The sequence below is a fragment of the Eptatretus burgeri genome, chromosome 1 (genome assembly GCF_056783735.1).
Source record: "Eptatretus burgeri isolate ZD-2024b chromosome 1, Ebu_testis_v1, whole genome shotgun sequence".
Classification (NCBI taxonomy): domain Eukaryota; kingdom Metazoa; phylum Chordata; class Myxini; order Myxiniformes; family Myxinidae; genus Eptatretus; species Eptatretus burgeri.
The window spans coordinates 97508903-97521227 of NC_140961.1; the positions used below are offsets into that span (position 1 = coordinate 97508903).

General features: G+C 44.0%; 1 protein-coding gene across 1 annotated transcript; it reads left to right on the plus strand.

Moving 5' to 3' along the window:
- Positions 1-254: 254 nt before the first annotated feature.
- On the plus strand, positions 255-3918 carry FOXRED1 (FAD dependent oxidoreductase domain containing 1). Its single transcript, XM_085892499.1, has 2 exons — positions 255-357; positions 492-3918. Exon 2 carries the CDS (start codon positions 500-502, stop codon positions 1967-1969), a length of 1470 nt encoding a protein of 489 aa, XP_085748625.1. The 5' UTR covers positions 255-357; positions 492-499; the 3' UTR covers positions 1970-3918.
- Positions 3919-12325: the final 8407 nt, after the last annotated feature.

The following is a 12325-nucleotide window of genomic DNA, read 5'->3' on the forward strand; positions in this document are numbered from 1 at the left end:
GGATTGCGGTTTATATATATATATATATATATATATATATATAATATTATATACTAACATGATTGTCTTGTTGAAACGTCCTGGTGGCAGGTTGAACCTCCGTAATCTTATTTCCCAGAGTATCACCGTTGAAGTTTTTGTGCAGTGTTTTACAGCCATGGTGTTGTAAGTAACAACTGCAAGATCATCGTTGATTTTTTTTTGGGGGGGGGGGGGAAATTCGCTTCTGTCTTTAATTTGCTTCCTAAAATTTCTTATTCGTAGTAAGAGATAATTTTGGTTATTGCAAAGTAAAACATCGTGATTTATACAAGCGGATCGAGTACTTTCAGAGGTCACGTGGCTTATTCTCTTCAGGTTCGTTTTTGTGTTGATCTCCTTGACCAATATCGCGACGTATGAATGGGTTTTTCTATATGTACTGGCGCTGTATAAATACTGTTCGGTTGTTGTGTTACGTGATTCCAACGATGAAATCGTGTGAGGTGCAGAAAAAGCCATGTTGTCGGTGTTTCGAGCGTCGGCGACCTGTCGCCGCCTTTTCATGGGAACAAGGAGAACACCTGACTGGCAGCTCCCATGCGAGCACGTGGAACCCGTCGTGAGGACGGGGCTCTCCAAGCTGAAATCGCGAATCCGAGACAAGTTCCTGGTTTTGGACCCTAACAGCCAATGGCACGACTCTGTGTTCGAGGGTAGATCGAACATGTCCGCCGCCAAAGAACCCCCGGAACAGGCGGACATTGTGATAATCGGTGGGGGGGTCATGGGCTGGGGGGTCGCGTACTTCCTTCTCTCCCATTTTAAAGGCCCTCCGCCCATGTCCGTCCTGGTGCTGGAGAAAGACGCCCGAATCGAGATGGGGGCCACGGCCAGGTCGTTAGGGGGCTTCAGACAGCAGTTTTCCCGTCCCCAAAACGTGCACATGTCCCTGTACATGGCCCAATTCCTCCGCGACGCCGACAAGCTGTTGCACGTACCCGGAGAGAGTGCCGTGGACCTCGGTGTCAGGCAGGGAAGCTATCTCTTTTTAGCCGATGAGCACGGCGCTTCGAGTTTGGAAAGAGAATTCCACATGCAAGTTTCCCAAGGAGCGAAATTGGACCTGTTGTCTCCATGGCAACTGTCTGAGCGCTTTCCTTGGCTGAACGTAGATGGGGTGGCCCTCGGGCGCTTGGGTTTGCAGAACGAAGGGTACTTCGATTCCTGGAGCCTCCAGCAGGCATTTCGGCGCAAGGCAACTTCTTTGGGTGCTGATTTCATACTGGCCGAGTTCAAATCTTTCCGGTTGTCGGAAGAGAAAGACTCAACGAATCAAGTGTCGGGGAAAAGAGTGTCTGGCGTAAGAGTCTGGCTGCCGGGAACGGCGTGCGAGTACGAGGTGAAATGTGCAGTGGCCGTCAATGCGGCGGGTCCGTGGGGAGGTCTTGTGGGGAAGCGAGCCGGTTTGCCCTTCAGTCATTTGCCCGTTCAGCCTCGGAAGCGGTACGTGTACTCGTTCCACAGCAACGTTGGCCCCGTTATGGATTGTCCCCTTCTGGTGAACACGGACGGGACGTACGTACGATCTGAAAATTTAACTGGCACGTACGTTTGCGGTCGATCTCCGTCGCACGAAGATGAGCCGCCGGTCGATGACCTTGAGGTTGATGACAATTACTTTATGGAGAAAGTGTGGCCTCCTCTGGGACACAGAGTACCTGCATTTCTGGATCTCAAGGTGAAACAATCTTGGGCAGGCTTTTACGACTACAACGTCGTCGATGGAAGTCCTGTCATTGGCTATCATCACCCCCTCGTGCCCAACCTTGCGTCGATTTGTGGCTTTTCTGGACATGGCATCCAGCATTCCGCTGCAGCGTGTCGTGGTTTGGCTGAAATGATGTTGTCTGGACATTTTACAACAATAGACTTGTCTTGTTTTGCCCCATCTGATAATCGCCTTGTGGAGGAGAACATTTTGGTGTAAGACGACATCATGATGGATTCCGATACGGTTGAAACATATTTTGTGAGGGAGAGGGTGGGAGGGTCTGATATTTAAGGTTAATTTATTTTTAAATTTTTTGACAAGGAGTAGAACTGTCATTACAGAATGACAAATGACCTCCCAACCTCCTCCCCCCCCCACCATTAATTTCTTCTTCTTTGAATGTGATATTTGCACATTGCAGTAGTATGTGTATCTTTCACCTTTTCACATCTTGCACTTAAAACCATTATTCAAGGTGCTGGTGATAGCTCTCCTATTTTCAGGAAAGACAGCATAGGATCCTTGATGTCCACCAACCAATGCCAGCAGATGGGACATCCAGCTTGATGTCAACACGCCCATCTGCGAAGCACAAATGCGCAAGTTTATGGTCAGGTGGGGAATATAACCTGGCCGAGACCGGTCGAGAGGCAAGTGTGCTTCCTTTGCACCGTCCTGTGGAACATGTTATCGTGTTGTACAGTGGCATCAAAACGTATTCCTGATATATTGAGACTTTGTAAGATCATTGGAACAGATTGGATTGAAAGATTCTGGTTTATTCCAGCAATTATTAATGTGGGTGGCATGGTGGTTTCGGTCGTAACGTGCTTGTTGTCGAGTTGTTTTCTCAGCTAATGGGACAGCTTGTAGGTGAGGATTCTCCTCCTGAATTATGTAACCTGGTTTACTTCACGACCAAACTATAAACCACCCTCCTGGTGTTTTTAGGGAGGGTGTCATTCAGGGACTTGTCAGCTTTTGGATGGGAGAAGCCATCTCTCTTGCAGGCATGATATGAAATAAAACACACACACACACCACACACACCACACACACCACACACACCACACACACCACACACACCACACACACCACACACCACACACACCACACACACCACACACACCACACACACACACACACACACACACTCTCTCTGAATCTCTTTCTCTCTATCTCCACAAGGGCCAACAATATGTGCTATTGCATTGTCCAAATTCCAAGTTTCTTCCATAATTTGCAGGGGCATCCTTTCACTATCCTAAGATGCAAGGAGCAGGCAGATCAAATTCGTAATTTAATCCTTGTCAAACATGCAATGATACTATACAGTTACCTTCTGGTTTCAACTCCAGTTGAACTGGAATCTTAAGAAAACTGCTGTGTGGTGTCGTGCCAGCAGTGAACCGTACATCATGGAGCATATACCTCCATGAAATGGATGTCTGTGTGTACTGTGAGAATTAAAAATTCCGAACGATGGGCTGGGCGAGAATGATAGTCTAGATTTTAGACATACGCACACTCAGCTGTCTCGCCTGTCATTGGCTTCTAAGCTGTCTCGCCTGGGTTTGAATCCCGTCCCAGCTATAAACTGTCATGCAGGTGTTTCACCGATGTGTGTGCCGTCCCTCAAATGGACGTTAAACAGGGTGTCCCATCTGTCGGCATTAGTTGGTGGACGCAAGAATCCATGGTGTCCTACATGAAGAGTAGGCGAGCTATCGCCCGCACCGTGGCCAAATTCCTGCCCTGACGACCACTGGGAAGGCAACGGCAAACCACCCAATGTAATCCTTGCCATGAAGTTGCTTTGGTGGTCCTGTGTCTGTCTACCCTCAAGCAAAATACCAGAATTGATTACAACTGTGTTGCTATTTCATTGCCTACCATTTTTATCATTCATCACTTCAATGAACTAAGCAGAACCTACAATATACAAAACGAAGGTGATTCTTGTGGATATGCAAATTTCACGACTGTAATTGGGTAATTGCATTTCTTAACATCTGATATCAACAAATACTTGTGGTCAAATTCTGAAATATTTGATGATTTGATGGATTGTTTTTTTCATTCCTTTGGTCAGGATTCTGTTGTCATTGCGGAAACTGCTTTCTCTGGGAACTTATTAAAGTCATTGATTGGTCGATTAGCAAAAATGTTTTGTATGTTTGTTATTAATGTTTGGCTGGTTTCAGGTTAGCTGATGTTATTACTCCGAGATCTCACCAAGATAGGAGCCTTCCGTAGTGTAGTTATTATATTTTCCCGCGAAATCCCCACGCTTCTTGAAAATAACAGGGGGATATTGTAATTGACTAAAACATATGCTGATGAATCATCCTGTCTGCGAAACACCAGGATAACAGTTTATCGCTGGGCCAAGTTTAGAACCCAGGTTAAGGCCCGGTCACACCTTGACGTTTCAGCCAACGTATGCCGATTTTTGAATTTTTTTTCTAAAACGCTGGCACACGTTGAATACGTTATGGGTAAGTTTTGATAACATTAGAGCACGCTGAAAAACACTGCCATACGTCGTTGTACGTTGGCTTTAATCGTTGTACTTTTCGGTTGTCCTCAAATTTTTTCATGCTTGAAATTTCACGACGTATGCCGGCATATGACTCACACGTTCCGCTACGCTGGCCACAAGTTGTATGCACGGTCTGCGATCGTTGACTGACGTCATCACTTGCTACTTGTAAGTTAATCATAAGTTGAGACACGCCGAGGTAATGTTTAGCGTACCCGAAACTTATTTCTAACCTATGATTAACGTGTTGTTGGCACGTTACGCGATCGTTGCCACACATCAACAGACGTTACTTTTAAGTTGCTCATAGGCTGAAAGACGTCGGTATAATGGATCGTCCTTGCGTCAGCGTCCACGGCCACGGCCAGGACACTTATTTGCAGCATTCTTCAAACTTTTCTTCGGCATGACGAGGATGTTCACACTTCGATGTCTAGCTTGGCTATGATTCCAATTGTCCATCGGCAGCGTCTATTTAAAATAGTCGAGTTTGAGCGTTTTAACACGTTCAGAAGAAACGCTTCAAATTTCAAAACCCCAGCGTCAAAAAACAAAGGCGAGTGACAGCAATTAAAATCGTTCATTGTAAACAATGAAAATAGCAGAGTGGTACCGTTTAAAAGTCGTTGAGTGTAAAAAAAAATCCAATTGTTGAGCGCAAGCGTCTACTTTCAATAGTGGAGATGCAGCCATTTAAATCGTTGAGTGGCAGCCTATGAACCTACCCGTGGACACTCGGACGCAAGGACGATCCATCATAACCCACACCCTCCCCCTCACACTCACCTACTACTGCCAACATGAACAAACTACTACTACTACTGATACTGCTGACATGGACATCGACTCAAAAAGGACTCGAAAACACTGTTGGGTTCCCCTTTTATGAGCAGCATTTTTATATACCAATTCCCAAAACCGCTGGGAACACGTCTTTATATGGCAGTTGTAAGCAAGAAACACATTCATTTTTTTTTTTTGTCGACCGGAAGACGTCATTGGAATACGTCTACATACGTCGATGTGTGTTGGGACTACGTAAAGAATTGGTTCAAAGCACGTCAAACATAAGTTAGAAATAAGTTTCGCGTAAAAAAGACATTACCGCGACGTGTTTCGACTTCTGAGTAGCTTATAAGTAGCCTTTGTGGACGTGTGTAAGCGTCCACATATCGTGTGTAAAACTTATCCCCATCGCATGCGGAACGTGTGTCATACGCCGAGTACGTCGTAAAATTTTGAACATGTTTAAAATTTCTTGACGTACTCTACTTACTACGACGTATGATAGCGTACTTTAGCGTTCTACTCACGTATACCAAACTTACTCATACCGTATTTGACGTGCCCCAACGTTTTAGACACATTTTTCTTAGGTCGGCATACGCTGGCAAGATCGCCAAGGTGGGACCGCGATGTTGTCACTTCCATTTCTACGGCAGTTATGATTCGAACCGTTGTGCGTCAGCCTTTTAATAGGCTACGTCACAACATCGTCGGCGATGCGTGCAACGCACTATGCCTAAGTTAGACTATCGTTGGGCATCGGTTGTGTAGGCCGACAACAGGTTCAGCATTCGTTGGTATAAGTTATCTATAACACAACGAAACGTTCTGTGTCCATTACTAATATGTTATGCATACGACCAACTCGTTATGAATACGTCCGAATCTTTAAAAAAAAACCATCAAAAGTTCAACGTCAGCCAGCGTTTTACATACATTTTAATACGTTGCCATCGCTGGCTAAAACGTCAAGGTGTGACCGGGCCTTTAGACAGTTTAGAGGTGAGTGTGCATATCTCGAGGCTATCCTGCCAGCCTTTGACAATATCAGGCGAGTCATTCACATACAATAGGAATAAAATGGAACCAAGAATCAAGCCTTGAGGAAATCAATTTGTGACTTTAGTCCAAGTTAAAAATCCACTTTTTGTGTCCTGTTGGTCAGAAACTCCTTCAGCCAAAAATGAACTTCACGGTGGTTACCGAATTGCTGACCCTTGAACAGAAATCACTGGTGAGGGACAGAGTGAAAGACTTTTGCAAAGTCCATATAATTTACATGTTTCTATGCCTTTGTCCAAATTGGAGCCCCAATCACAAAAGCAATCTAAAAGTTTTCACAAAAATAATTTGCCTGGAATCCATGCTTATTAGTGTTAATAATGTTGCTGTTGAAGAACAGAGTCCAAAACTGAAAGCTGTAAGCTAGAACGGCACTCTGTGGAATGCTTACCTCCACGAGGCTGAACAGTTTACATTTTGTATCCGACTGATGGGCTGGAACTGAATCCGGACCTTAACTAAAATTGAATCGGCTTGTTCTTGTCACCTACCCAACTCGTCTACCAAGTTTTGTCATAAAACCATTCCTTTCACACTGTGAGGCGTGTAGGGCTGCCGAGGCAGTTTCATTTGACGAAGGAGTACAGTCCTGGATGGGTTGCCACTCTGCCACAGGATGCTCAAATGGCTTATTACCCTCGTAAGCTTGTACTCATTTTGCTGATCTCAGAAGGATGACAGGCTGGTGTTATTTCAACGGCATGACAGGGGCTCAAGCTCAGGAGCCTAAGATCTTAAGCCAGCCACCTTAACCGTTTAGCCAACACCAGGCTTACGTTTTGTCATAACCCATCCACAACTTTTTGAGATATCATATTATGTATCGTTTTTGGACCTATCTCTCAATGGTGAAGAATCACTTGTATCATTAAATAATTCTCGTATCCAGATCCGGATTCGGATCTTCACCAAAATCAAATCAATTCGTCCTTGTGACACACCCAACCTGTCCACCAAGTTTTTTTTTTTTTTTTTTAATCCATCCACATCTTTTTGAGATGTCCTGCACACAAACAAACAAATGAAAAATCACTCAGAGTGACAACTTGGCGAAATGTAACGGCACTCGGTTGAGCACAAACCTCCACCAGGCTGAATAGTTTACATTTTGTATGGCTCTGATAGGTCGGATCTGAATCCGGACCTCAAGCAAAATCGAATCGGCTTGTTCTTGTCACTTAACCAACTCGTCCACAACTTTTTGAATTGCCATGCAATAATACTCTTTGACCCCATGTCTCAATGGTGAAGAATCATTATAAAAATTCTTGGATCCGGATTCGGATCTTCACCAAAATTAAGCGTTGTTGTCCTTGGACAGTCACGCACGCACGCACGCACGCACACACACCAAGATTGCTTGAAAACTGTGGCCAAAAATTGTTTGACAAACAGACCAACATACTTGGCAAAAAAAAATTTCGCCAAGTAATTAACAGACGAGCTGGGAGACGACGATGGTTCGTGGGCATTATTGAACAATGCCACGAGAGGTACAATTGAGTTAGTGGAAGCTTTTGAGGAAGCCCTACCGTAAAAACCTAACTCTTCCGTCAAAATTGACCAAATCAAATCGGATTTTTTTATATGTTGTACTTATGGACATTATGCACAGCTTCTAGGAAATGAAATTGCGAGAAAGAAAATCGAGAAAATGAATAAAAATAAATAAAAAGTTCAAGTGGGCGTTGCTCTGCCCACAAGGGGCGTGGGATGCCCCTCATACAAAAAGACACAACTGGACCATGATATCTAGCTTGTGTCCAAGTTTTATTAAGATCACATCAAACGTCACGGAGCTATGCTCTGGAGAGAGTGACAAACAGACAGACAGACACTCAGACACAACAAAAATATTGGTCACTGCTGGTGCCCGCAAAGCAATAGTGGTCACTGCTGGCGCCTGTGAACCAACAGAGGGGTGAAAACATAACCTCCACCTTCGGTGGCAGAAGTAATAAGCTCAGGTGGCATCAAAATGTGAAAATCTTGGAAGGGGTGAACACCTTTGCAGGCCACTGTATGATTAAAATTCACTCTTGTCCAAAGCCTGGTGTTGGCTAAGTGGTTTGAGTGGCCGACTTGGGATCTTTGGATCCTGAGTTCAAGCGCCATTGGCCATTTAACACCAGGTGGGGTTGATTCAGCCTGCCATCCTTTTTAGGTCAGTGTACTGGTAAAGGGGCACGGCATCAGCGGCACAGCCGCACTTCCAATAAATGGTAGCTACCCGGCAGCCAAGTTGCCGTACACAAGAATAGAACTCTGTCCAAAAAAAAAAAAATCATTTTCAACATTCTCCCTTCTCTTTTAATGACTACAGCCAGATCTGACATTCAACTGTGCAAATAATTTGGCCTGACTGCACATTATAAACATGCCTACTCTTTAGAAATAAAAAATGTGATCCTTAACTTCACCAATGCTTCCAGTACTGGCAGACAGGTCCTCTGGCTTAAGGATGGTGCATGCATCGATGCATTACCTTGCATGCAATACATCAGGGTGACCATTTATAGCTGGGCGGAGATTAAAACCGAGGTGTGTGTGTGTACCTCAAAACTACCCTGCCAGCACAATGTTCTCTCTACCACTGCTCAATGACATTGTACAACACCATCTGGATTTGTCTGACAACAGCTCCATGAGAAAGTGAAAAGGAGCACAGGTAATGGTGAATGTGAAGAACAATCCACTCATCATGAAGTGTACAATGGTATATTTTGCTATTTTCAAGAAGTATGAGAGTGCTCTGGACAATCTTGAGGTTAATGATTTCAGGGAGAAAGTTGACTCATGTGAATGGGTTAATTGGCATTTAAGAATGCATGGTGAGATTTCAAATACTATTAACAAATAGTACATCTGAATTCCTATAAGGTCCTTCTGTGACACATTTTAACTCCTCGCAACTTACAGCTACAAGGCCTTCATCCGCAACTCGATGGAGGACTGCTCTCTCCTCTGGGCTGGCTCCACTGTCTCACGTCCTTGCTCAGCTTGACGCTGTGGAAACCAAGGCCTTCAAGATTATTGGAATCTCCTGCGATGAAGCCGAGTCTATGGGTCTATAAGTTTGCCACTACAGACAGATCGGTGTTCCCTCTGTCTTGTACTGCCTCCTTTTTGGTCTTGCATCCTCTGCTCTTTCCATGTCCCCCCCCCCACCGCACTTCCCTCCCTCAGTATTTGCAGGTGCAGGGTGCACCTGGTTCCCCATCAACTCCCTCTGGTGAAACTCCTCAATTCTAAGATCACTGCTCACCTCCACTGATGTGTTCCTCTTTCTTCTTGCCTATGGAACCAACTTCTACGTTCTCTTCAATCATCCAAAACCATCACCTTTTTTCTACTCTTGTTAACTCCCTCTCCCCACCCTCAAACACTTCCTAAATTCCAATTTTCTCCTTTTTGAGAGTTTGTTTCTGTCTCCATCTTGTCCACCCCATGCGTCCTCCCTTGCCCCCCTTATTCCTCCCCACACCCATCATTTGTCCAAGTCTCTATTTTGTCATTAAGCCCTGCTGTTGGTGTCCCCCTTCTCTCTCTTATGTTCCTTTTGCTCTGTTGCATCCTGATCCGTTCAGTGTTCTATCTCTTCCACGGTTCTACCTCTTCCAGTTGTGTTCAAAAAAATATTAAAGTGTTGGAAATTGTAATGCAAATTGTGGATCGATCCCAAGCCAATCGACAATTGATATACCTTGAATCTTCAGGGAAATGTGAATGCAAATACATGCTTATAATCCCTGCCATAAATATTTTTTCTCACGAAAAAATTAAGTCCCACGTGGCGAAGGGAGAAGTCCCACGTGGCAAAGGGAGAAGTCCCACGTGGCGAAGGGAGAAGTCCCACGTGGCGAAGGGAGAAGGAGAAGACTTCTCCCTTCGCCATGTGGGACTTCTCCCTTCACCACGTGGGACTTCTCCCTTCGCCACGAGAGACGTTTTCTGTCCCACATGGGACTTCCTTGTGCTTCCAACCAAAATGAACAGAACCAGAAAAAAAAGACAGAGAAAATTAATTAACTATTTTGCGCCCTCTTAGTTTGCTCCTAAAGCGATTTGCCAATGGGGAGCCTTTTGATTATGGTTGTTGACCCTCAAGTGTTACTGCAGAAGCCCCTCAGACAGAATGTCTTGTGGGTCTAAGGGTTCTAAAATGAGGTCAATAGGATCTACAGGGTCTTCTGGTCCTAAGGGAGTCTTCGCTGTGTCAAAGTTGATTTCCTCTCTCAGCATTTGTAATTGGTGTGAATGAATAAAGACATTGTTCCTCACTCACAACATATTCATTGAAATTCGGTGGAAATGCTGCAGTTGAGAGGATTCCATTGTAAACAAAATTATCCATGTATGCTGTTACATTTGCTTTCTGTAAAATATACATCTGCCTTCAGTTGATATTGATTTGTCATTTTTGAATAAAACTATGTCACAACCTGGAAATGTTGCATAAGTTCCAGGAAGACAAGTCAATCATTTAGTACATGATTAAATATAACTTTAGATATTTCTTCCTAAGTTCACAAATTTAATGAATTTGAACATGAATATAATGCATGGCTTTTTTGTGTGAAGGCATTGTGAAAAGCTGGCAAGGTCCTGTGAGCACCACCTATCAGACTGCAATGTTCTTTATTAACGCCGAGGACGTGCCGAAGTAATGCTTCACTCTCTTGAACTGTGTAACTGTCTACCTCCAAACCCTGTGGGACCATGAAGGGGCTGTTTGTGCTCTTTTCTGATTGGCTGTACTTGGGCCTTGCCGACTGGAACCAACATTGTTTAGACTGTTTCACTCCTTTCCCAGGAAGCAGAGAGCAGTAATTTTGATTTAAAACTTTGAGAAAAGTTACTCTTTCCCAGATGAAAGGCTATTTCTCTTTTATCCTGCTTGTTCAATCATTTCCCCCACCCATCCCTGCTTCAATATATAGGGCTTGGGTTAGGTCATTAATTGCAGAGTTTTATTGATGGCGATTTCTCCTGTATGTGGGTACATATGAAATGTATTAAAGATTCTCCTTTGTATGCTGAACTTGAGTCAAAATTGAGTTCATTTCTACCACAGGGGTCTAAAGGGTCTTTGGGGTCTCAAAGGGTATTAGGGTTATAAAGGGTCTTGAAGGGTCTTAGCGGTTGAAAGGGTCCCAGGGGTCTTAAGTTTATAAAGGGTCTAATGTGTCTTGGGAGTCGAAAGGGTCTTTGGGGTTTAAAAAGTCTTCAGGTTATAACAGGTGTAATGGATCTTCATGGTCAAAATAGTCTTGGCAGTTATGGAGTCTTAAGGGTATTCAGGGTCTTAAGGATCTTAGGGTTATTAGGGGTCTAAATGGTCTTGGGGTATAGAGGGGTCTGGAACTCGCATGCATATATTCATGGACACACGGGCGCACGCACGGCTCCTTTTCGCACGGTATAGATGAGGTCCCCTCTCCGACAACCACTCCTTATAGCTTAGTCTAGCTAACCCTGGAATCAGTCTAGTAGCTTGATGCTGTACCCTCTCTATGTATGGCAGCCATATCCTTCATCAGATGTGGTGATCAACATTGTGGACACAATATTCGAGATGAGGCCTCACTAAATTACTGTAGATTGTTAAATCTACCTCTGGTTTATAATTTATTCCCCAAAGAATACACCATAAAACCCTGTAAGCTTTACCAATGGCTGCTTGGCAAAAAGTGTTGTTTGCTTACCCCCCTGTGTAACACACATCTATTATTACCGTATCTATTACCACCCTCAGATCCTTCTCCTGCGTAACATGCTCTGAGATTGCCCCTTATATGATGTAATCTCTATTTTTATGATTCTTACCCATCTCAATAACCTTACATTTATTTATGTTAAACTGCATCTGCTAATATTTTGCCCAATCGATGAAAGTATGTTGATGTTCCTGAATCTGATCACCTGCCCCTCTGATATCTACCTTACCTCTAAGCTTCGTGTCACCTGCAAATTTGGAAAACCTACTCGTAACCCCACTGTCCAAATCGTTGAAGTAGATTATGAATAACAAGAGTGAGAATTGCTTTACAACACATGTCCCCTACCAATGTGATATTTTAAATAACCCAACGTATATACATGAAGCAAAAACATGTGTACGGCTTATGTGCATATATAAATATATAATACATCGTGGTTATATACCTGGGATCATTCCAATT

Bases quoted from the DNA above. Each gene is read 5' to 3' on its own strand.
- FOXRED1 (XM_085892499.1), top strand. From the start codon at position 500: ATGTTGTCGGTGTTTCGAGCGTCGGCGACCTGTCGCCGCCTTTTCATG.